Below are 26563 nucleotides of genomic sequence, written 5' to 3'. Positions count from 1 at the left end.
AGAGCTCTATTGGATGCAGTAAATCCAGGGACAGCTGTCTATGGAATTGGCTGCCACTGGGATTCGAGACACACTACTTTGTACTTGACCTTGAAGTATTCTAGTGAATTAACAATTGTGGTGTGCAGGTAATGCTCTTAAAGTAATGCCACTCTGGCATCTGTCACAAAGAGTCACCAAAGATGGATGGTACTATGAAGGACTGGGGTGAATACACTGCTACATCCAGCTAACTTTATAGTTGTGTCTACAGTGTAATCTGAGTTAAGATTGGAGCACTAGAAGGTATATGTGCTTCTGATCTTGTTTCTAGCAGTAAAAGTGTGGCAGCATGTATTTCAACATGGTCTGTATGAGCCTGTTGAGGTGCAGGGGTGTGTATTTGGTTTGCTAGCCTGGGCTACAGGTGTTGCTGCTGTTAACTATTGCTGTCATCTGATTTAGGCTGCCTAATGCAGTCATACCTCTAGGCACACTGCCAGTGTTCCTTGTACTTTGGCATGTGCCGTGCATGGATTGACCCCCATCCATGGCTCCTTGTTATTGCATCTTCCAATAAATCCATGTCCAAGAAATCAAGGGATCCTGATGGGAATGCAGATGAATGTGGAATATGCCAAGAGCAAGACTGCTGCTTGCTATAAACAGAGAGGTTATGCAAATGTAACATTTCAGAGAAGACCTGAATTATATATTTGCTGCTTGTCTGTCCAAAGCTTTTCCTCTAGCAAACATTTTTAGCTTGTCTTCCAGGTTAACATGGTACCCCAGCCATGGGTGGTTATAATAATACAATGTTTCAGGCACACACACACACACACGCACATGCAGAGAGCTCTAAGCTTCTCCCATTGCCATTTAGGCTTCCAGTAAAAAAGCCAGACAAAATAGTAAGTCCTACGTGTAGCTTTTCATGGCTTTGCTGCAGCATGCTACAGCAGGTCAACAGTTGTTACTGCACACTATAGACACCAGAATCCCAGATCATTTGTGCCCCAGATGATACAAGGAGGGATAGAGTATGCTTAAGGGGTGTTATTAGTGGCTTCCTCCCTACAGATCAGAAACAGGTACATTCATCAGTAGAAGCCGTCTGTGCAGGGTTTTTAAAGGTAGGTTGATGTGTACTACTTGGCAGCAATGTGGCTCAGAGGTGAAAAAAATCATTAGGCACTCTAGAGAGATAGCTGTGCAAAGGAGAAAAACTACCTCATGGATACAGATAGATGTAGGTATGGATAGATTCTAGTTCCTGCTCGTTTGTTTTATTTCCAAAGGTTGAGTGCTGAGAATCATTATTCTTAGTTTTCTTCTGCAATAAAGCACCAATATTTTTAGTAAACTTGACAGTTTTTAACTTGCTACCGAACTAGTGAGGAAGGGTAGTACTAAGGTGATTGCACAGCAATCAGAAGAGCTTGTACCACTGTTGGAAAGATCGGAACTGTAGGCATTTGTCAATATCAGCCAAAAGGTTAGAAATGTTTTCTTTCTGTTTGATGGGAGGAAAAGCAACGTGAAGGACTATCTGTTGTGTTGAGACATTGAACTGTTATTCCTCATTCAGCATTAAATGATTCTAGAAAGTGATGCCTTGTTTTTCGTATTTAGTCCAAAGATGCTCTACTCTCCCCCACAAACACCCCAACTGGTCTGAAACCTGGCTGGAAGCCCATGACTTTGAAGACCAATTAGAAAAGTAAAAAGTTTTCCAGAACAATTAGGAGCCTTTGTTCTCTGGACTGTCTGGCTCCTTCCTTTTGAAACAATAGAGCCCTTTCACAATGGAAGCAAAATGGGAAGTGACTAAAGCAGGCTGACAGCTCTTTTCTTATGCCATTTCATCTCCAATGACTTAGTAGCATCTCAGTAAGTTTGTATAAAACAAGCTGATGTAACATAGCCAATTATTAAGAGCAAAATAGACTAATATAAATTTTCTAATTCTGTTACCTAAGAATGAGTTTGTCTGCCTGATACTACTCCCCATATTTTTAAAGAGCATAGCAATGGCTTTTTATAAATTTGGCAATTTGTCTTCCATGTTTTAAGTGCTACTGCATTGTAAATAATGGAAAATTCTGGCTTGTTTTAAATTACACAATTCTAATTCCTTACTACCAATTGATTAAGATCCAAAGCCACAAAGGAATAAACACATACAGAGACACATGAATGTATATTCATTCAGTGCAATGTGGCTAATATACCACCGAAACCTTAGGTCTTACAGGAACATAGAACTGGTCTCCCAGGTCAGTGAATTCAGGCCTCTGTCTTTGGCTGCCAACACCAGCTTAAAAGGAGTCAGCTCCTGGGAAACTATGTCAAACCTGTTATGTTCTGCTGGGCAAAAGACTATGGTGGGTTAAGCTAAACCCCACTTTAATCAAAATAATGCTGCAAATAGCAAAATCCTCACACTGCCATCATCTCCAGCACTGAGTACTCCTAGAAAGGAAGTCCCTGGGCAGGGTATCTGTTTGATCCAATGGCTCAATCCCAGAGTTTGGCTCTGGATGTTAATGAGGGTAGTCAAAGTGGGACAACTTGACTAGACTTTGGCACAAGGGCCCACGAGAGCAGTCTCCTCTGCGGAGAAGTAACACCCTGCTGGGAAGGGGCTTTCAGCATAGAGCCTTTCCCTTGGCCAGTCTTTGAGCTTCATTCTTACTTTCTCCCTTTTTTTTTTTTTAAAAAAAAGAGGTTATTAGAGTTTATTTACAGCTGAGAAGAGTGCTTTTTTCTTACCTTTCATCTCTGGGATATACTAAATTCTTTAGTTTTGAAGCATTTGGAATCTGGAGCAGTTCAGAAACGGGGATTGATAACTGAAACGATGTGCTGTGTCAATGTTTGTTTCTGCTGTTCAGTTTCTCTCCTAAAACACATCTTATTCAACAGATTTGTTTCCACTGTGTGCTTCTAGTTCACTTTCACATCAAACCAAAACGATGTTATTTCACTTGCTGCTGGGACTAGTACAGAGCCAATACTGCTGCAGAGGGTTGGAAATACTTTTTTTTACTTGCTCACCGACAGAATTACTGACTAAATTCCCACTGCAGAGTGATGACCCTAAGGTCTGCAAAGGGAGCATTTCTTTTGGCTGTGCTTAGAGCAAATATCAGCTGCAGCAGGCTTTCCCATGTGCACAGTGTGGTTTGGAATTGCTATGGAGAGATCACTGCTTAGAAAAGCAGCTTGGTTCACTGGTGATTTACTGGAGCTGATCTGGCCTCCCTGAGGAGCTGATGCCATGGAGCTTCAGATGGCATCCTGAAAGCATTATTTTCTCCCTTGTATTTGTGCATGGGAGGAGTAAGGGCTAGCCACTGCTTGCTAATTCTTCACCAAATGCCATTCAGGTTAAATGTGATGCTCGTGGTTAGGACAAAAAGGGCAAGGCAGGATGATAACACTCTGCAAACTGCCAAAGGAAACTAGAGGGAGTGTCAGCTTGCAGAATAGTTTCCCAGTAGAACCTGTAGAAATGTAAACTGAGACTGGCTCGCTAGAGTTTGCCCCATAATTATGTTACCCCTTCTCCACCTCTACTTTCTGTGTTCTAATCTAAGTCCTTGAATAAGTCTACACTAATCTTAGCCACCCCAGACACACTGAGGTCTAGTTTTGCTGATGGAAGTAAATGAGTTCAGTTACAAAATACCTTTGAAGTCAGCGTGACCTGCTATTCTCCACCCCACTCGGTGCTGCTGGGCACAGCTCCACCAAAAAAGGCCTTTCCTGGAAGCAGATTGTATTCACTGCATTTAGGAGAAGAAAAAGCATTTTGTTCATAATCCACTGTCACACCAGCACATTGTTTCATTTCTGATGATGAGCAGTCTCCTAAATCTGTCATCTGCAGTCAGACAAACAGATTTTGCAGCTTGCATTGGCTCTGAGATGTTACTGCTTCACATAATATTTTGTTCTTTTGGCTTCAGGCAAACAAAGAGTTTGATGCAAAGGAAATAAAAGAAAAAAAAAGACGGAAGGTTGCTATCAAGGTCAGAATAAAGATCATCTGTCTCAGAACAGGCTCAATGCCCTTCCTGTTGCCTTCACTGCTAAGGAGTACAAAACAAGTGTTTGCTGGGGGTAGTTCAGTGAAAAAACCTCATTCAGCATTATGAGGATACTGTTAGTGGGCAATTCTAGAGGAGAAACAGAAATCTAGAGAAGAAAGGACAGCAACAGTGACCTGAAACCAAGGAGGCTGGACCCAAGATAGGGATGAGGAGCGTCAGGATACGAGCTGGCAAGTGGGAGAATGTAGCTTGGAGGGATAATAGAGCAGAAACCTAGCCCAAAACTTGTAGAGTAATGCAAGCAAACTGCAGCTCTCATAATAGGTCAGTGCAATGTCTGCACAGAGGACCTTACTCTCCAGCCCCAGCTTTCTATTACTTTTTTCTTGCTACCAGCCCTGCCTTGCATACCTGACCCAGTGCAAACAGGGCAAAAAATCTAATTAATGTCTGATGTCCCAGGAGTAAAGGAGGCCACTGTATCCTCACCAGGGAGGTCACTTCAGTCATTCAGTGCATGCACAGAAGTACAGAGGAGTGAGCAGAGCATCCATGGGCCAGCCAGGTTGCATTTGGGGTCTAGAGACCTCATTCTGACAGAGGCTTTCTTGTTGCTGCAGTCCTGCTCCCTACACTGAACTCTGCATCCAGTAACAGGCTGTTGCAGCAGCAGTTGTGCTGGTCTGTTGAGGACCTGACACTACACTCCTTGCTGCAGCACTGGGAGGCATTTAGTGGCTGACAAACATCTGTCATGTGTTTGCTCCCTTGTCATCTCCTGGAGGGAAGTGTGGTCAAGAAGGGCTGTGCTTGGGAAGGGTTGCCATGTGCTTGCTGTAGAAAACAGGGCCAAGATCAGCAGCTTTCTGGTTGTCCTTAGCTCACTGCACAGTCACAGCCCTGCTGGAGGAAATCCTGTCTCCCACAGAGTCAAGTTCCACCATTTTTTGGAAAGACTCTGCTGAGCCACAGAAATTCATCCAGAAGCTTTGGGTCTATTTAGGCATGGTGGAGGTGGTGGAAAGTGCAAGACACTGCTGTGGCAAAAATGCTGGATAAAATCTTTTGCAGCATGTTTGTACCTTGTTCAAAATCTTTGAGACACTTTTTGAGCCACTTTAAGGTTAGGCAAGGTAAGTGTCCAGATGCTTCATCCTAAGTATCTTTGACAATAAGGGACAAAGTCCATGATTTTTTAAATTCAGTGTTGAATTTTTTGAGATGGTATCAGACTGTATCTTCTGGAGATTCAGTTTCCGTAGCTGGTTATTTTTCAGTTGTGCCTTGGGTATGCATTCTTGTGGGTTAGAAATTCTCTTGCAAAGCATCCCTTGCAGATCATATAATGTTTGTCTGAAAAGGAGCTTTTTCTACTTTGATGCTGCTTTTCTCTCTGTACTTCATACAGATGCTGAACTTACTTTCTGCCTTCTGCTCTCACTGATGCTTTCTAAATAGATTCTCCTCTAGTGCTGTATTGTTTTTCTCCCTTCTCTTCCTTTTACTTAAGATCCAAACCATCTTATTGTGGGTTTTCAGGTTGTTTATTTCTTTTCTGCTGTCTGCAAGCAAAGTATAAACAATTTTCTTTGCCTGTTAGTTGTACTGGTACTGTTTTGTAGAGAAAAATTCACTTAAAACATTTAAGAGTCCCCTGAAGGCCTTGTGATGTTGGAAAATGTTAGCCTGAGGTTTAAAAGGGCAGAGAAGTTGTAATACATTTGTTTGGTTGCTTGGATCTTTGAATCCTGTTCTACTGCTTTATAGCAGTCACAAAGGTTAACTAAATATTTACTGGGAATCAGGAAACTACTTTGAATCTTAGTGGAAAACATGCATTTCTTTGCTGGCCTATGAAATGTGACTGCTGATTGCTGAATCTTCAAAATACGTGTAGAAAGTGTATGGACGGGATGGGTCTTAATGACACTGATGCAGCCTGTGAAACAACATATCTCTAAAGCAGATGAAATAGAGAAAAGAGAGCAATAAGGGCAGAGGCAAGCTGGGCAGGGATGGTGCAAGCAAGATTGCACAGATATACAGCGAGATGTGGGAAACGAGGGCTGGCCGTGGCTCCCACCCTTCTCCCACCCCTAGTGCTGTGGTAAGCTGCCACAGCTCGGTACGGTACCTGGGACCCCCAGCACCTGGCAGGCCCTGGGGCTGTCTCTCCCTGTCCCTGCTGCAAGCCCGCTCGATCCTGTGATGATGGGAACCTTCTGTCAGGCACATTGCAGATGCTGTTTCTGATTTAGCAGCATCAGGCAGCTTGGGGATTTGGATGTGAGCCTGCCTGCCATGTGTGTCTGCTTTCCCTGCACACCAAGCGGGGAACTTCATACTTTGGCTGTAAATTGGAAATCTTGCTTGATGAGCACAGTCAGAATTAAAACCTAGAGCTGTGAATTGCAATTGCTTAAATACCTCTGAGGTTTTCTGGCCTCTGGCACCCATTGCTCGCCTGCTTGCTGCGTCTGACACGGGAACACGACCACTGACGGGACAAACAGGTGAGAGTCTAACGTCTGGTTCCTAGCTCCCCGGCTGTTACATACCAGCCTAATAAATACAGTGGGAAGTGCTGTGAGGAGAATAAGCAAGCAGATTCCTGGTGAAGCGCTGTACAAAGCAGAGCATCCAAATCCCAGCAGGAAGAAAACAAACTGAAAGTAGGGCCAGCCTTATCCAGTGCTATTTATAACTAAGCGCTGCTTCCTCCAGATAAATCTGAGTCTCTGAAGCATGAGAGATGCACAAGCCCCAGGCTGCACCTTTGCCCTGCATCAGTGGCGCTCCCATGGCCGTGCTCGCTGCTCAACTCAGTGCTGAGTCCCTCCCAGTATCACCCAATGTGCTGTTTGATGGGAGAGGTTTTGCTACCCTTCTTCTCCACCCCGAATTTGTGGGTGATGTGTGAATACACTGATGTGGTGGTCCTGATTCTTTGTTCCGGTCTACTGATCTTGCACCCTTGAGTTCATTGGTTCTCAAGAGATGGTGCCTGGGGCTGTGAGTCCCAGGAAGATGCCATCAAGGTGGTGGGTACTTGTTCTATCTGTGGGAGAGAATTGATTTTCATAAGAGGATGTTTATGGGGCTAAATATGACGTGGGAATTTATTTTACAGTGTGTCCTCATAGCTGGTGAACACATCTAAGTGTTCAGGAAGTTTTCAAGGACTTTGGAGGAGAAAACTCCAGGAATGCTTGTAGTAGAACTTGCAAGTAGCCATACGCTGCTAGAATGAGAGAAGGCATTTGTAAATTTTTTAGATGGGAAGTTCCTGCTGTTGCCTATAGCAGAAGCAACCATCTGCCACTGGATAAAGCTGGTATTTGCTGGTACCCGTGAATAAAGCCATCAGCCAGCCTTATGCCCATGATGCAGGTGACTGACGGCCTGCAGTTGAGGGCTGCTCCAGGAGCACCCAGGCATTGCTGTGCTGCGTTTTCTCTTCCAGGGTGTTTTGAGGTGGTTTTGGTTATCATAGCAGTAAGCTGCATCCTTGCTTAGTGAGATACAGTCCTGCCAAGTTGGCTGCCTTGGATGCTGCCTAACTTCTTTGTAGATGAAGCAGCTGCCTTCGTTTCAGTGCCTATCTACTGTTACCAAGCCTGTCAGCCAGCCTGACCCTCCTAACCAGCATGTTTACTATCAGGAAACCTGTGTTACACAAAAAGACAGTAGGTAAAGTCAGGAGACATCTGAATAAATCCCTACTTCTGCGTCAGATGGGATGACAGGGAGTACCTTAGGTCAGAGTTGCTCATTAAAGATGTAAGAGAGGTGAAGGAAGCCCAAACTGACTGGAAGGCATTGGGATCTTTGAACCTTTTGACATTCAGCACCTGTCAAAACCATTTCCTCTCTCATGCAAACAGTATAGCCAGGTATTACTGGCTCACCTTAGGAAGAGTGAGTCCTCGCAGACCTTACCTCTTTAGAGCTTCTGTCTTGGGGACAAGTTTACTTCCTAAGCACGTTGACCTGATCCACTCTGTCTTGTTGCATGATTTTATGGTAAAACGTCAACAAATTTTTCTACAAAGGATAGAGTAGCACTGAGAACCCTCCTTCGCTTAGCAGCTCCCTTATCTGAAGATTACTGTCATAGCTGAAACATTTGCATTTAAAAGAAAACCTAGATTTTAGATAGGAACATTTTTAAATGAATTTATTTTTAAGTTTATATATATATGTAAATCAAAGTAATTTTTATTTATATCTCTCCATCAGCTCTTACCCACACTCAAAAGACTTGTCTTGTCTGCTATACAAAGCAGTCTCATCTATTGCAGTGAATGAAGCAGTCACAGTGTGGTTGAACATGACATGCAGTAAGCTCGTGAGAGGTGATACTGAATTTAAAGTCAGACTGAATCTTCCTTTCTGGAACTGGGGAACTGTTTGTGAATCACAGAAATGAGAACAGGCAGAGGTCTTGAAGGTGTCCTGTTCCTCCCACCATGCCATCACAGATGATATGTTACCATTCCTGAAGTGCTTTCTTTGAAATGAGATTGAGCAGTCCAGCTGTCTTCACTACAACTGACAGACGAGAGTCATTACCTATGATGTCTTACATGGTACACACCTCTTAATGCACGTGAAAACTATTTCTGTAATTCCCCCACCCCTCCTGCAGCATCACTTTGCTGATTCCTGCACCAGCCTCTGATCCTTTTCTGCACTACTGTCACTCAGCCAGAAGCTGCCTAATTTCTACATGTTTACTTGCTTTCTTCTTCCTGTCTGTGTCCCTCTACACTTGTCTTTATCACATTTCACCTTATTGTTTTCAGACTATGTCTCCAGTTTGTCAAGATAACTTTGTGTCTCGATCCTAAGAGAATCCTCTGTCTCTAAACCGTGTCATCTGCAAATATTCTGTGTATTTTGCAATCCACTATGCAACTTACTAATGAAAATATTGAATAGAACTGGACCCAGGACAGTCACTTGTGGGAACAATCTAGAGATGTTCTCCCAAGTGGTCAGGAAATCACTGATTATAACTCTTGAAAATTCATTTTCAGTCACTCATCCACTTCATAGTAATTCCATCTAGACGTTTTTTTCTTAGCTTGCTTCTGAAAACGTCACAGGGAGTATGCCAAAAGCTTTACAAAATAAAAGGTAAATCACATCTACTCCTTCCTTCTAAACCTTTAGACCCATTACCCTGCCAAGGAAGGAAATAAATTTTGTTTGATAAGATCTTTCCTTGACAAGCCCATATTCACTGTTCCTTATCTTCTTACCCTGTACATATGTTTGGATGACTTAATACTTTGTGCCTCTCTTAGAGTTCAGCGTTAGGCTGACTGGTCCACAGTCTTTTAACCTGTCCTTCAAGACAGGTTTTGTTTTGGGTTTCCTGGGGGCATTTTTGCCCTGTTCCTGTCCTCCAGGACCTCTCCTGTCTTCTAATTTTCATAGAAAATTGCTAATGATTCAGACGCTGCCTCAGCTGCTCCCTTAAGCACCTTAGGTTGAATTTCATCAGGCCTTGCAGAGTTGGATATAGCTGTCTTATCTCAGCATTCTGGCCTGTGCTCCTTAAAGTTAATTTTGCTAAATTACTAGTTACTATTTATCTTTCTATATGGCACTGAAAGAAGGAAGGCCTTAATACTTTTGCTTTACCTGTGGTTTGTCGTAGGACCTGCCTTCCTCTTTGTAAACAATAAATTTGGTGTAAGAGGCAGAGGCTCAGGTGAACCTTTCTGGGATATCTGATTTTGGCTCCACACAAGCACTGGTCTCCTGGCCTGAAAAGTCTTTTTCCGCTCAAGAAAAATTCTCCGACTTCTCCCATGCAGGTGTCTCAGATAGTGGCAGAAAGACGATAGTGTCACCCAAGTCGTGAGGGTTGCTTTTCTCCTTGAAGTTTCTGGATAGGCAAAGACTCTTGAGCCTGACAGTGGCAGTCCAGCTCTCCCCATATGGTAGGCCTGGTTATTCCTCTCCGGGGCAGCTGCTTTTCTTTAGTTGTGGCTGGATTCATCCATTTGCTGTGCTTTTATCAGCACCGTTTCTAGGGCTCACGGATATGGATGGGGACAGGGACTAGGCTTTCGCAGCAGCTTCTGAGAACAAAATCAAGGACTAATGTCTTCTGTGACAATGTTGACCAGAACTCTTATTGTTTTGGAGATCTGTCTTTCTTGCTAGACATTCCACAGCAGAAATGCTGTCTGCTTGCCAGTGGAATGGACAGGAATGGCAAAAAGCCCTGATACAAACCAGCAATCTCTTTTGCTCAGCATGCACCACAGGGCAGGAGCCCCTTATGCTGTACTCTGCCATCCTGACTCCAAGACAGGCACGCTGGTCACGCGATGGTTCTGGCCCCCCTCACTGAGGGACCAGCTGGGGCTTACCATGGCTCCTCCCTGCCTGCCTGCCTGGGTTTACCTTCGGCAGGAAGCCCAGATCCACACACAGCCAGGGCACAGCCAAATCTTCTGCCATAGTGGTGTCATATGCCCAAACTGCAATCAGGACCCAGGAGTGCCTTCTCCCCTAAAGTAATACTTAGCCGAAGAGGCTAACTGGGCTGCTTTGACCTAAATCTTGGAGTAAGCAGTCTGCACTCCGTTGTCACAGCTCTTTAAAATCTTCATTATTGCCTGGATTCAAAGTGAGTCATCTAGATTTAGCTCAGTCTTTGCCTTTATCCCAACTAACCGTGGTGAGGAGTAAAGCTTTCTGTCTTCCTCCTTCCCACCTCCACATAGCATAACCTGTACTGCTGTCCAAGTTAGCACTGGGGACTCCAGACACTGCTGTGCTCCTCACTTTGAACAATTCCTCTGCCTGTCTCTTGCTGCATAAAGGCTGATGCTGGTGTTGCTTTGCATGTGAGTGAAGTAGCCTGTGCTTTCTAGGTGACCGAGTGATTTTTGGGGGTCTTTTGTGACTGACTGCAGGAGAGCAGCCTTGCTTTTCGCATGTACTCCTCCAGGTGCCCGGCCTTGGCCTTACTTCTGGTAGCTGGCAGAGGATCCTCAGCAAGGTGGCAAGGCTCACTTATGGTGCGAGGCTGGGGTGCCTGATAAGCAGCAAATGAAGAATAGCTGGCAATGTCCTTGGTGGAAGACATTTGGGGACTTTGTTGTAGAAGCACTACGTTGTCTCAGCAGCAAGGAGGAACAAACTATTTGCTCCAGCAAAAGAGAAAGTCATTGAACTGAGGATCAGCTGATCTGCAGCAGATCCCTTGGGCAAAGAGCAGAGGCAAGGGACACAGGGAGGGGAATAAACAAAAAACGGCAATTTGTCATTGACAGGAAGAGAATTGAAAGATTTTTTCACTGCTGGTAATGACTTGATGTTTCCGGATGCCATTCTGCTAAAAGTTGCTGGCAGGAACCAACAAGAAGCACATTTGGAGGTGACAGAGGGAAGAAATGAGAACTGCTTCTTAGCTCAATCAGAGATCGCTGTAGGGGAATCCAGGAGAATATTTGCACTAGAGCACAGGAGAGATCAGACGGGCTCCAGATGTGACCTATGGAGCAATTTATCATAGATCAGCACTTCAGCATGAGCCAAAAAAAACAGGACAGAAGCGAAATGAAGAAAGTATCCTTTACTTGAGCACTGTTGGACTAACACATCCAGGTTTGGATGGGTACTCCTGGTTGGAGTTTGGTCTGTCTGCTTCTGCAAGCATCCACACTGCGTTCATCTGTCAGCTGGTGACCTGGGCCATTGTGTGATGGATTCAGTTTGGCTTACGCCAAACTTATGCTTATGTCCTTGCAAAATCACAGCGCATGTTCAGCTCTCGTTCAGCTCTCTTCTCTCTCTCGTACTGAGAGAGCCCCAGAGCTCTGCTGGTCCTTTGCTTTGGCCCAGGCTTGTGCATAAAGACATTGGGGAAATGTGGTTGTGACAGTGGGTTTGCGTCTGTGCTTTGCTGCCAGGGCAGGCACAGCTAGAGCGAGCTGAGGGCTGATTCCCTTGCTGTGTTTGCATGCTTGCTCAAGGAGCAGATGTTTGCCAGTAAGAAGCCTTGAGTAAAAGTCTTCAGCCAGCGTGAGTGTAAGGAGAAGTGTCAGGATGGCCCTGCTTAACCCTGTGTGCCCAAGGTATGGGGGAAACAGGGTGGCTGGGAGATCCCAGAGAGGCTGGGAAGCCGTTGTGCTCCTGTGATGCATAACTGGGCTCTGGCAAGAGACTGTGGCTTTGTTCAGGTACAGAGCCAGATGGGTGAGCTCCCTGAGCTGCTGGGCTGGGCAAAAAGGCAAGCTCTCCAGGAGGGGCCCACACAGCTGCATCTAGAGCTCGGCAGCGAATTACAAAGAAACTCTTGAAGCACAGAAACAAAGACATGTGTCTAAAGCTGAGTAGCAGAGAAAAGCATAAAGACAAATTAATACAGAGAAAGTGAAGGTGCAAAATGAGCCATGATTATCCTGGGTTACAAAAGAAAAGGGGAAAATATTTGTGAAGTATATTAGAAGTTAAAGGAATGAAGAACATAGGCTCATGACTAAAGCAATCTTTCAGCTAATACTGAGTGGTATGGAGAAGGATAAAATACTCAATGCTGTATTGTTTAATCTTAAAATAAGTGTCTGAGACTGGCTGCTTAGTATGATTAATGTAACAAAAGGATAAAAGCACAGGTCAGAATAGAGAAACAGCATGTTAAAGAATGTTTAGAAGAGACAGGTTCTTGCTCATCAGCAAGACTGGCTTAAACATACCCTGGACTACTGAAAGAACTAGCCAGAGCAATTTCAGGCCATTAACAAGCATTTTAGGGGGTTTTTAGGCTACATCCATCCTGCATTTTAAGCAGAGGCTGATGTTTATGTGTAATGCCATTTACAGCATCCGAGCGGATGGAGCACCCTGACTCAGGGGCAGGGTTGGGTTATGCTCCAGGACATGGATGAATGGAAGCATCGCTTTGCTGTTGCCTGTGGACTCACGCACATTCACGTACCTGTGATGTGGCCAAGTATATGGAATATGATACATATGAAGTCTGCTGTCATCAATCCCAAAACACTTTTCAGTGATGCTGTAGAGCCAATGTCTGGCAAAAGAGGTTTCTGCAGATGCTTTCCTCAAAGGGACTGTCCTTGCATGCAGGAGGGACAGTGGCGTGGACAGGGCCATGACAGAGCCTAGAAACCAGTGTATGGAGCATTCACCCAGGCTAGAGGCATCCTAAGCCAGCCACAGGGACTTGCGAAGTGTGGATGATAGAACAGCAGTGTACCAGTCTGCACTCTGGTCTGTAGGACAAGCATGGCCATGAGAAGGAGGAAGGGTCTTGAAGGGCCAGAAGAAGTGAAAAAATATCTGGAGGAAAATGATAGCGTTGGACCCAGGGAATTACTGACCAACCAGACCAATTTTGATGACTGGAAAAACACTGGAACAAATGGCAAATCCGTTTATAAATGTCTAGTTAATGAGGTGATTCAGAGAAGATGACATGGACTTGTCCACCAGAATAAATTGTCAAGCCAGTATAATTTCTTTTCTTTCTTTTGTTTCAGAGAAATGGGCCTCATGAAGAAGGGAGAGGCAGTCAAGTTTATCACCTCTATCCATCTTTACTTGACTAAAGCTTTTGATCCAGGCTTACACAATGACATTCTCATAACCAAAGTAGAGATATATGAATTAGTTAAAATCACCATAAACAGGCTTCTCAGGTGCGTCAGGCAGTGTGGTCAAAGAGTAGTTATACAGAGCTTGCTGTCAGTCTCTGAAGGTGTTTCAAGTGAGACCCTCCAGCTGTCAGTTCTGGTCTTCTTTTGACCGATACTTTCATTAACAGCTCCGATTACAGAATAGAGAAGCCCCTTTGGGAGGACAAGGCACTTGGCAGGACATGATTACGTTCTAAATGATCTCGATAAATCGGAAGAAATGCCCAAAATCAATGTGATGAAAGGGGAGACAAGACAATGTTTAGAAAGGGGAAATTAAATGCCCAAATACGAAACAGGATGACTGGTTAGGCAGCAGGGTGCCAGAAAGGGAGACTATAGCAGATCACTGCCAATGGTCAGCAATGCAACACTGCTTCACAAAGACATGTCTCATTCTGATTTATTAGCAGGAATACAAGATAGAGGAGGTTGTAAGTCCTGTCTGCTGGTGCCTAGGAGTGGCCCTGTACCATGTGGTTGCAGCTGCAGAGAAGGGATGAAGGGGAAGAACAGGAATGGTGAAGGCTTGGAGAGCAAGACGTGGAACCAACAGCTGAAGCAATTGGTTTTGTCATGTTGGTGAAAAATAGAAAGGAGCAGCGACACACAAGATTTTCTTGCCCATTTGAAGACTGTCCTAAAAAGGAGAATAAACTCTTGTTCTCTGTGTCTATTGGGGAGATAGTAAGGAGTGATTGGCTTGACTTGTGGTAAAGGAAATGTCCTGTATAAGGCCAATTAAGCACTGACATATCTACAGGGAGGTTGTTGAGCGCCTGTGTTGGAGGCTTGTGAGAACAGCCTATGTGAATTGTCCCCAATGGTAGGGGTGTCTCTGATCCTGCCTCAGAGCAGAATACATATCCTTTTCAGGTCCCTCCAAACCCTGCATTGCCATGATGGCTTTGCTTAGGACTGTACTGATGGCCATCTTGGCACTGGAAGGAATTTGTCCCCAGGTCATATTGGCAGGGACTTTCGTCAGCAGCCCAAGGAGTTGTTTGCTTGCTGGAGTCATCTGAGCATCTTACCTGGCCAGTTTGCCGAAGGGTAACCTGGGGATTTGATAATGCCTTTGTCTTTCCTCTTCTCTACCTGTGGCAGACTTTATTTTGTTTTTTAGACATTGAATGACCAAAATGCTCTTATTTAACTTAGGGCAGGTGTCAGCAGGACCATAGTACTGCAATGCTGACAAAGGGCTCCTTGAAGGATAATTAGTAGAAAGGGAAGGAATTACTTGTCTGTCAATGTGCATGTGTGGCATGTGGCACCCCACAGTTGAGTTTTGGCAAGCCGAGGGCCAGCTGGAGGAATTTGTGTTTTCAGTAGCAGATGTCACCTTACAAGAAAGGCAGGCAGACCCTGCCTGCAGCTGCCTGCAAAGCGCTCAAGTCAGCCTTGTGGCCAGGATGATTTTGACCAATTGTGTTTTGTCAGTGCGAGTGACTAACAGCCTCTGTGCCATGAAAACTGATGAAGCACTATTTCTCTTGTAGGAATGACATCAGAAACATGGGAATTTATTACAGGTCCCATCATGATCAGGCATAGCGAATTACTTGCTGCTCTGTGTTTATTTGTCTCCTTTCTTCTGTTTACAGACAGTTTCTTTTCTCATGTGGTTCTTTACTCTTACTGTTACCATAATCGAACTTTTGTTGTAAATTGTCTCATGCAGCCAAAATCCTGGGTTGATTATCACATGCTTCAGGAAAAGAATTGACTTCTTGCTACTATGCACACAATTGCCTGGTTCTCTTGTCAAATGCCCCACCCCGCACAGCACGGGTACTGCTAATGACAGGAGGTTGTGCCACATTCATGGACCTCTGGGAGCAGAGAAAAGGCCAGTTCTGAGCAGATGCCCTATTTGATTGCAGTATCATGAAGGCTAATTACTCTAATAAGCATTTATGGGATTCAGAGATCAGGAGAAAAAAGATCACAAACACATTAAGGTGTCAGAGGTGTTGAAGGAAAATTGGAAGTATTAAGTGCCAATTTCTGTTTTTTGAAATTCAAGCTTACGTCACTGAGAGCTGCTGACAGTCATCTGGGGGCAGATCCTGATGTCCTTGAGGGACTGCGTTGAAGCTGTCTACAATATGTACCTAACTCACCTACTGCTGACTGCTTTGAATGTAGGGGCAAGAGTACCCCAAGCAAATCAGCCTACTTGATTTTTGGGGCTGATGACTCCACCTGTCTGTGTAATGGATGAAGAGAAGTAGCTGTGACACCTAACTGAGTACTGATAGTAGAAAACTTGCATAGATCTCCATCAGAGAGAGGGTATTTGGAGTGGGCAAACCCTGGGGAAAAGCTCTTCGCTTGGGGAATGCTGAAAGGAATTGGCTTGGGAACAAAACTTACGGTGATGAGCTCATGACAGCGCTTAAGTTGTCAGTCACCAGACGATGTTCCTGCAACACGTTGCATTAGTGTAGATGTGAGGACTCAGGAGCTGTGTCTGCACAGGGTGATCAGGGTGGACTCCAGCCACTGAGCTTTCATCCATGTATTTTCTACCACTGTGATGGGCTGTCACTTGGCTCTAGCTTGGGTGCAAAATATCTACATTGTACTTGGCAAGAGCAGAGCTGGGAATTCAGCTGCAGCTGCCCCTGCACAGCTTGAGCAGAGCATCTGGACATACACTCTGATAGGGGGCAAGCTGGGACTTTCCCTTCAGAGAGGGTCTGGACCAGCTCTGATCCCAGCCTGTGCATTGTGTAAGCAACCTGGACGGTGGCTCTAGACTTCGGGATGGCTCAGACCCACACTGACTGCAGTACAAGTATGTGTCACCTGCATATGTCTTCCACGTGCAGCTCAGGGCATTGCTGGGTTCAGGCTGCAGGTCTAAGGTACTGGAGAGTACCTTTTCTTGCAGTGTAGTTGTGTCCCAGTAGAGGATATTTGAGCCGCCTGTGCTGATTCCTCCCAGGTTTAAATGGCAAAACCTTTGCACAGTGTTTTCATAGGAGATACTGTCTTGAGAAATAGTTTCCCCTGTCTCAAGCGCAGTCAGTTTGCCTTAGAGGCAGGCTGGGAAGTGTGACTGGTTTTCCCAAATATTTGGGAAAGTAGACTGAAGAGTTAGAGGAGAGCTGTGTTGGATATACAAGTAAGAACGTCTTCTGGTCAGACAGTTTTAGAATGGCATATTAAAAAGCTCTGATTTGAAACGTGACCCTTTTTCTGCACCCAGTATGAGACACATTGGGCATGTTCCATTCCCCTGAGCTCTGCGTTTCTCACTTTGAATTAAAACTCCTCACTACACCAACTCCTTCATCTGAAGCAGCTGCTGGTGACCGTCATTGTCAGCAGTAGCTCATGATCCCAAGCAGATGTTCACGGAATAGATATACCCAGCATATTTTGGGCATGATGGCCAGCCTTGGAAATCACTGTTCTCCGTATGTGCCATTGAACTTGGCTTTTTATTGTTAGCCATTTTATTCTGGCCCATATAGAATTACATCATCCCTTTAATGCCAGATAGCAGAAGTGGATCCATTTGGAGACTTACACTTTCTCCTGTGCAAGGATGTTCAAAGGTATATGCCACTCAACACTTCAGTTGCACTTTATGGACATGAAACTGGCATTTTGATGTATTCTCGGGTGGATTCCTTTTAAGTTTTATTTATCCTTCCTCAGAATATTGTGTTCTAGGTGGGAAACCTGTTCACTAGAGGATTAATTACTCTTTGCTGAGTTTCTTGCTGGATTTTCATGCTCCACAGAACTTCACAGTATAAACAATTTTACAAAACAGAATTAACACTGTTTTTCCCAAGGAAGTATCATCAGAATACCCAATCTGTGTAATTAAAGTATTGGGAATGCTGCTTTTTTTCTGGGATACCTACCAGGTAAGTAACTGGTCATAGATATGCGTACCTGGTAAGCTCTAGGATAATCATGCCCATTTATCATGTTTATGGGGTGATGTTTAGGGAAATAGATCTGCTGCACTGCTTGGACAGGAACAGATATACCTTTGAAAACCTTAGCAGAACTTGCTGAAGTGCTTGTCCTGAACTGACAGATGCCCACAAGAGTGTGTGCTGACAGGCCCAGTGACAAGTGATCCTTTTCCCTTCAGTCTGATTGAATTCCCAGATCTGAAAATCGAGCATTCTTAATGCTTTTGGTCTAACGGAAATGTCTTTTCTAAACTGTAAGCCATTTATCTGAGTTCTAATCTCTCCTGCTGAGCTGTCACAGTCAAAAGGCAAATCTCCTTACCAGGCAGACAGATGCTCTGAAGGTGTAGGGAGGATTTCAGTTTTAATGGAGATGTTTTCATCTCCCTGAAACAGAAGTGCCCCAAGGACCCATGCCACACGTTGCCTGCAAGGGCTGTCTGTGCACCACATAGGGCCAGAAAGCTAATTTGAGGTTGTGTGGCTGAAGGGTAGCCATATGGCACTGCACTTGGAGTAATTAGCCAAATAGGAAGGGGTTTGTTTGTGCAAGGTCAGAGATGTACTCAGGTTTCTTGGGGACCTTTCTGTGGCACTGCTGGTGTTGTCTGGAGAGCCCTCAGAGACCTCTGGGATGGTATTGGGCTGTATTGCAGAGCACTTACATAGCTCAGACACCTCACAAGGCCCATCCTTGATGGCAATGCTCCTGTTGCTGCTCGGGGAGATGGCTGTGGGTAGGTGCAGAGTTCCCAGGTGTGGGGCTTCGCCCCCTCTCTGGAGCATCCCTGCAGGAAAGTGAGTGACCAGAGTGCTGCGGGCACTTCCGAAACTGCCTGTGGAGGTAAGGGTGTTCATACATGCTAGGCACCAGCAGGCCTCTGGGGTGGAAACAGCTGCTTTTTAGGAACACCCTGCTGAGAGCATGGGACTCTGTCCTGCTAATGCTGAGTGCCCTGTGCTGACTGGGACTGTCTTCTTGTTTTAAGGTCAAGTGGCAGAAGGATGACATGGACAACAACTTGAACTTCTTCTCTGTCTCCGAGGATGGGCGGATTGTTTCATGGACTTTAGTTAAGGTAAACAGCAAGTGGCAGTTTCTTTTTCCAGCCAAATTATAACTAACTGCCTCTGAAGTTCAATGATACATTAGTTTTACTTTTATTTATAATGAGCCAGGTTTGAAAAGAAGGGGCAGCGAAAGATTGCAGGTGCCATCACAGCTGGGTCTGGGGCTCCGTGTTAAACTCGGAAATGAGCAGAACCAGCCCACTCCTTGCTCAGGACATAACCTTCATCCTGCCTGCACCTGTAGCACCCTATGGGCCTGAGTACGAGAGATCATTTTCCTGCTTTGCAGCTGCAGGAATTCGAGACTGATTCTTGCTCTGAAGCTTTCGTTGTCCCAGGAGGGTCACCCAGAGACAGAGCAGAATAATCTGCTTTCTTCCCCAGCTTCAAGACTCTTACCCCCGGAATGGTCCCCTACATTTTGCAATTCAGAATGGAGAGGGACAGTGCAAATTTCTCCCATTATGGCCAAAGTAACGCAGAGTAAGCTCGCATTTGCAGTGGGATGGCAACATGCAGTCAGACAGGCAGAGGGTTTCCCTCTGCTGTGACACAGGCAGCTCACACCCAAGACTTGTTTGCATGTCCTGCTTTTGATCACTTTCTCTTTTAGAGTACATATATTGATAGACACTTAGCATTAATGTCCCTAAATGACACTTAAATTTATGTCTCTGAATCTCAACACGTGTTTTTTCTGTTGGCTATTTGATTCTTGTCGTGGTTTGAGCCTACCCAGCTGGATCCAAAAGCCCCCTGCAGCCACTTGCTCACCCCTACCCCGTCCCATGAGGGATGGGGAGAAGAAAATACAACCAAAAGGGCTCGAGGGTCAACAAAAAGGACAGGGAGGGCTCACTCACCAGTTATGGTCATGGGGAAAAGACAGACTCAACTTGGGGATAACAACAGACATTTAATACAAACAACCATCACCATCAAGGAGAATGAGAGATTCAACCAGGTCTTAAAAACGACACACTTCCCCCCCCCCCCCCCCCCCCCCGGCCTTCCCGGGCTCAGCTCTGCTCCCCCTTCCCCCCAGCAGCGCAGGGGCAGGGAACGGGGGTCCCAGCCCGGCCGGCACAAGGGCTCTCCGCTGCTCCTTCCCCCGCAGGCAGAGGGGCCCTCGCAGCCCTCCCCTGCCCCACCGCGGGGTCCCTCTCCCGGCAGACATTCCTCCGCCAACCGCCCCAACGCGAGTCCTTCCCGCGGGGCCGCAGCTCCCCAACCCGCCCCAGCGCGGGGCCCTCCCGGGGCTGCCGCCCTCCCACCCACGGGCGGCTCCAGCGCGGCCGCAGGCGCGGCTGCTCCGGGCCCGGGCCCTGCTCCTCCGGCCCGGGGCCCTCCGCGGGCTGCAGGGCGACCTCTGGGCCCCCGCTGGGCTCCGGGGGCTGCAGGGGCTCAGCCGCCCCCCCCCCCCCCCCCGCGGGCCGCAGGGGAACCCCTGCTCCGGCACAGCCGCCCCTCTCCTGCCTCACCCACCGGGCTGGCCGCAGGGCTGCCTCTCTCCCACCCCCTTCGCTCACCGGCACAGACAGACAGAACACACAGACGCGACCAGCGGCCTCTTTCACCCGTCCATAGTTATTGGCAGAGGCGCCATTGGCCTGGCCTTGGCCAGAGCCGGGTCCGAGGTTGGAGCCGGGGGAGCTTCTGTTAGCCAAAACCCCGCCAGACACGGAACCACCACAATTCTACATTTTGAAGATTTCAAAATGTTTTAATTAAAAAATAATTTGATTGCCCTGAGGATGAGTTTGAAGTAGCTGTCCCATTATTCCTCAGCAAGCAAAGAAATTTCTTTACATCCTTGGATGCTCACTTTTTCAACCTGTTATATTAAGACACTCAAGGCTTGTCTGTTCTGAAAATTTTAGGCCATGCTGCCATGGGCAGAGATTAATGTCTAACATTATATGTAAATCTTAGTCTCGTGTTCACTGCAGGAGTAGGAGCCTCTTCTAGTGAACACAGTAGACACATGCAGATGGCATTCAAAAGTTCTTTTTTATAAACTCCTCTGGGTTCATACATGCAGCTTTAGGCACAAAAATCCATCCTGCAAGTGTGTTCCAATTCTCTCTCCCAAAAGAGCTCTCAGAGCTCCCTAGACAGGGACAGGCTGACATTGTCCTAGCACTCAGCTCCTGTTTTATCCCCTGTATAGAAATGTCCAAAAGATTTATGTCGAAGTGGGTAATACACACCTGCACCTAAACACATCCAGTTGAGGTGACTTGGCAAGTTGCACCTATCAGCTGAGCCCCAGTGACTGAGTGTGCTCAGCCTGCTCCACAGGCGGGAAACACCAGGTTAAGACACTTCACAGAAATGCCACAGCCTAAGGTCTGCAGAGGGACTCTGATGGCAACTCACGTGTGGAGGGTCTTTTGCAACATTTCTGAGATTCATCTCTGCTTAACTGTGTTCCCACATTGTAAGCCGTTTTTTTGCTGTCCCTTTAACATCTAGATATACCTACTTGAGCATCCTTGGTATGGCTTCTTAAGACCTGCATCTGCCTAGCATGATGTCATTTCTACTTAGGCCTTGCACTTCTGTTGTAAACTTGTCCACACCCATGTGAAAAGCACTGTTTTAAGGTTTTTTTGAAGTGAAGTTACCTCTGAAATTTCTGGAGCTGATATGTACTTAGGCAGGGGTAAAAAACAGCCAAGTTTTAGATGCTGTCTGGTTTCTTTTTTGGGGTGGAGGTTCAACAGGGAAAGCAAAAAACAGAATGAAAAGGGTGTTTTATTGCAATCTGTGGTTTTGTACTCAACAAGGAAAAACAGACAATCTGCTTGGATTCCAGATTTACAAAAGAGCTATCTCTGGGTTTTGTTTAGAGTAAAATTGAAGAGACTCCAGAGGTTTTCTATTCTGCAAATCCATAGTGCAAACACGGAATAAATGAAAGAGAGCTTTGTTAATCTTTTTGACAGGACTATCCAGAAGTAAAGCTTCTTCAAATACTGATAGTTGTTTGACATTTCCAAAGCTGAGAGCAGGGAGCGAATAAATTCATTCTTACTTCTAAATATTTGGCAAGCCACACTCACAATTTGCATAGAAGAGTTGTCAAACATTAGCTAGGGACAGTTGATCTGCCTTGACCTTAGTGGTTAGAAATGGACACAATTGCTTTGGACAAACTTCATGAGACAGCACGTGACCTGTGTGTGCTTAGGCTATTGTCTTGGCTTGGTTTTGGGTCATCAAGAAAGTGCAAAATGGCAAGAAAGGATGCAGGACTTCTGCAGCGGGATGACTCTACTCTCCCATGTTGGGTGCACATGTAGCCTATCAAAAAGGAGAGCTGTCAGAGCCATGCCAAGGAATTGGTTGGGATTCAGCCTGACACTGCTTCTCAGGCTGATCCTCAGCAATCCCAGGTTTGATTAGTAGCCATAGCTCACCCTTCCTACATGACCTAGCACTAAATTACTGAACAGCTTTGGGCCTCCATCATCATTTGAAGCTAGTAACAACTAAAAGGAAGGAGGCAGCTGCAGGTCCTAATTCACTAATGCTTACAAAGTGTTTTACAATTGTTAGTCAGAAGCAACATATTATTGTTCAGTATTCCTGGAAGGCCAAACTGTCGACAGTCTGTTTACCCAGAGGAGTATGAGAATGGCTCTGGTGACAAACAGCCCCAGGAACAGATGCATTTTCCAGACTGTGAAGCTAGGTACAAAATAAAAACAGCACAACAGGGAAGTCTGCACAAGTAAGATCCTTTGAGAAGGCAACAGACTGCAGAAGCTGTCCACAGAGGCCTTGTGCAGATGGAGGTGGTGGGAGGCATCTTCAGAGAAAGGCTGCAGAAAGGTGTATGCTTAGAGAGAAGGTCTCATGTGGTTTGGCCTTTCTACCAGAACAGAGTAAGTGCTCTAGCACATCTCTGGGCCTGCCCAGATCATGAGTCTGACCTCTGTTAGACACACCAGGTGTATTAATGAGATCAGCTGCGGGCCACTCCGAAGCTGCTCTTCAGACCAGGCTAACATGGCCACCAGCCATGCCTTGGACAGGGCAGACGCTCTCTGGAAAGCAGGCAGACCTGGGAGCCTAAGAGGCAAGTGCTGGCTCAGCGTGTCCTGACTGCACCCCCAACAGCCCCACAGCACTCCTGTTTGGGTGGGCAGTGAGAAGCGTGTGGAATATTCTCTGCTCCTGGATCCTCTGGGCACTGCTCTTTCCAATTCTTGCACACATACACCAACGTGTATCTCCTCTTTCTGAGCATCACTCCCGCCTTTACCCACTGAATCTGACTTGATGTGACCACATGCTGCAAGAGTCACTAACAGAAGGTAGAACTCTGCAGGCTGCAGGATTCCATCCTGCTTCTTGTGCTCTCTGAGAGAACAGTTACTGCCATTAATAGGCCAGGGCACGTGGGGGTGTGGCAGTGTAAATTAGTGAGAAGGAAGTACATCATTTTATGGGTTTTGACCTTTCTTGAACCTTCTGTAAATTTGTACCCCCAAAATACAATAAAAATGTCTTACAGACCCCTGTCCCCTTTGAACTGCGTTACTGAACAGATCGATGCTCACGAGGTCTTCTCCCACCTTCTCTAACATGCAGTTCCCTGGGATTGACTTTGCCAGGCAGAATCTCTTTTTCCACCTGAGTCCTGCTCTGGGCTTAGAGAAGCTCCAACTAAAGCTTGACTCACGGAGCTAAGAAGTTATGTTTTGTTCTCACAGTGCTCCAGTGGGAAATCTGCAGATTCATGAAAACATTGAGTCCTCAGCCCACACTGCTCACTAATTTAATCTTTAGTTCTTTGTTCTTTTTATCAGCCCCAGGGTATTCTTATATTCACAACCAACTCCATTCTGCAGTGGTATTTTAATTCCCAGGTCTAGTCTAAGAATGGATCTTTGCCCTCTCATTGTTTCCTTATACTCACTCTCAGTGTGTCTATTTTCATCTGTCTTCTGTCTCTCACCTCGACTGTAAACTCTTTGGGACACAGCCTTTTTGCCCTATGTTCGTACATCACCTGGCACAGCAGTGTGGTGGCCTGCAATTAGAGCGCTTTAGATCTCTGCTGATAACAGCACATTGGGCACTTTTCCCTTGGGAGAGCTGCTTGCCAAGTGGTGGTGTTAGTTGAATCTTAGAGCCTGAGAGGTTGTGAGTATTGGGAACTGAGGCTGCCCTGGGGATAATGGGAAGACGGTAAGAAGCAAAGACGGGCAAGGTGGTAAGTTACTATCCGTTAGTGTGGCACTTAGTTAGCTCCGGATGATATGCAATACCCATCTTAAACCACACAGGGTGATTTCACTTAACACAATGATTTAAGCTGACAGTGTCAACCTCCACTCAAAAACGTTGACCCCAAACCCCAGAGCTTTCCAGGTCAGCTGCATGTATCTGAGTGATGTACTAGTGGCTCTCAGTTCCAGTGCACCAAAGCATCAGTTTCCGGGAGGTTTTATGTAAAACGGCATGTTAGCAAGTTGCCAATTGTGAGCATGAAACATTATGCAACTTTTGGGCAGCTTTTTAAAATTCCTTTGTAAAATTTGCCATTTCAAAGTACTGAATGTCTCTATATTGTTGTTGTAAAGCCTGTTATTCATGTGGAATCTCCTCTGCCTGCAGAATGAGCTGGTTCATACAGATGTCTTCAAGCTGCCAGTAGAGGCAACGACGATGGAGGAGCCAGAGGGGCTGGAGCTGCAAATACTTGGTAGGAGCCCAAGTCCTTGCCATGCTGATTAATTACCGACACAAAGCCTCTAATCAGTTATTCTGGGGAATTAAATTGGGAGTGGGGTGTTGAGATGGAAAGCAGCTAAAGAAGGGTTACGCCTCCTTGCTTTCATCATGTAGTAAGGCAAAGTCTGTCTGGAGCAATGGCCACTAATTGAGTCAAGTGTTGCTGGTTACATCTTGCCTTTACATGCAGAAAAAGTTGATGAACATTAATTCAAAAAATGTCTCTTTTACTGGGCTGTCCCAGTGCAGACAAGGCACAGGCATTACCTACATTTGTCAAAACTAAGTCAGGTTTGTTATTCCTGCCAGGCATGGATCTGGACTGGCCAAATCAAGATGAAAACCAGCCTTTGCCCTTTCCTGGGTGCACAGCTCATCCAGCCAGCAGTGGGATGTGCCTCATTGGGTTTTGGCTGTCTAAAAGCACAGCATCTCTTCTGAGCTATGTTAGGCTCCCTCCATACAAGGTGGAGACAGTGCAATCCTTCTAGGCTGAATCTTCTCATCCTGACCATCCTGTGTTTGAGATAGGATGGGATGAGTCAGCTCTGGAGGTCCTGGACTACGCAGGGAGCCTTGAAGATTCCCCTAATCATCCTGCTGCACCTGCTTTTGGCTATGAAGCTGTGGCCTGGGTTTAGAGAAGGCACTTACTCTGCATTTAAGAATTGCTATGTTTCTCGGCTAGTAACTGTAGAACAATTTGTGAGAAGGTTTGCATTGCCACATGGGTTGCAAGAGACCAGCAAGCAGTACACTGCAGAACTCCCAGGGGCTTTGGGATTATTTGTTAGCGTTACTGGGAAACAGATCTTCAAAGACTTGTCTTGAATATTTAACAATCTATTTAAATGTTAAAAATGCAGACAGTATTACAGGGTTGAAACGACCTTAACAATTCCATTGAGGACTATTTTTTGTTAACATTTAAATCATGTTTAAGACAGCTGCCTTTGCAGAAAGTTCTCTGTAGCTATGTGCTTCTGAGGCTTGTCTGCCTGTTCCTGTTTCTTGTCTGATAGTTGCTATGAGTGTTCCTGCTGGTCAACAACCCCAGGTTGCTCTGGCACTCAGCAGACATCCGATCTTCTGTTCAAGGACCCTGCTGAAATTTTGTTTCACCACCATGCAAATTGGCTCCTTGGATGATGTTGCGTCTGCCTCAGGAGCAGAAGCCACAAAATCTCAAGGAGTCACATCCTGTTGTGTTTGACACCTGTTTTAAACACAGTTCACAATGTTGCTCGATTCAGGGCTTTTGAAGTTAAGAGGATCCTTCTGTGCCTGGCAGATTTCTTCCCAAATCATGTCCTTTGCTATTGGCTTTACAGAAGTGAGCCTGCTAAATGGCTTCTGAGCCAAGGATGAAAAGGGCACAGGGAGGTATTATGCGGTGTTTCCTGTCTGGGCTCTTTTATGCGTGGGGAGGCATTTATATTTTTTGTGAATAGACCTGTTCTTCCCCAATAGGAGGCAGGCCTAGTCCTCATAACTCTTAAATTTGTACTAGGCATTTTAAGTCCTTACCAAACTGAATCCTGGGCCAATCTGTTCTTCCAGTTCCCTTTTCCCTTTCTCTGTGTTTGCTTTTCGAATTGCAGGTTTTGGGGACAGGCACAGCTTGGAAAGTGTTTGGAGAAGGGGTGGCTCTAATTTCTTTTGGGAGCTTCTGGCTAATAAATCACTTCTGAAAACGTTGGCAGAGTGTGTGTACCACAGGCAGGGAGTGTGTGCTGGCCAGATGGACTGATTCTCTGTCTGACAGACCTTTCTTCTTTTAACAGGCAGCGGGAGATCGTTTGATTTTCACAAAAAGATAGACTATTTGTTTCTCGTTGGTACTCAAGAGGGAAAGATCTATAAGGTATGAATGGTTTCTTTGTCCTGTGTTTTACATCCCCTGACCCGTGCTTGTCTTCAAGGTTCATCATCTTAACTGTTTGCTGAGGCAGTAACAAAGGACAACTTCAGAGCCTGGCCCTGCCCTCAGATCCCTGTGGTGAACCTGAGACCAGCACAGAGCCACAGAGGGTCACAGGGAGCTCTCTGCACAGACCCAATTAAGACCTTATTTTGCAGAAACGTTTTTCAT

The 26563-nt window shown here is 45.7% G+C and overlaps 1 protein-coding gene across 1 annotated transcript in view; it reads left to right on the top strand.

Annotated features, from left to right (window-relative positions):
- Positions 1-26563, top strand: part of DNAI1 (dynein axonemal intermediate chain 1) — a 149234-nt gene that overhangs the window by 72047 nt on the left and 50624 nt on the right. The window contains exons 13-15 of the mRNA XM_086480183.1: positions 18645-18734; positions 24355-24442; positions 26256-26335. Of these exons, the coding sequence (XP_086336309.1) occupies positions 18645-18734; positions 24355-24442; positions 26256-26335 (258 nt within the window). The remainder of the gene's footprint in view (positions 1-18644; positions 18735-24354; positions 24443-26255; positions 26336-26563) is intronic.

This window comes from Leptosomus discolor, chromosome Z, assembly GCF_034619465.1.
Source record: "Leptosomus discolor isolate bLepDis1 chromosome Z, bLepDis1.hap2, whole genome shotgun sequence".
Lineage (NCBI taxonomy): Eukaryota > Metazoa > Chordata > Aves > Leptosomiformes > Leptosomidae > Leptosomus > Leptosomus discolor.
Note: the sequence above shows the minus strand (reverse complement) of the source record. Positions and strands in the feature narration are given on the sequence as shown.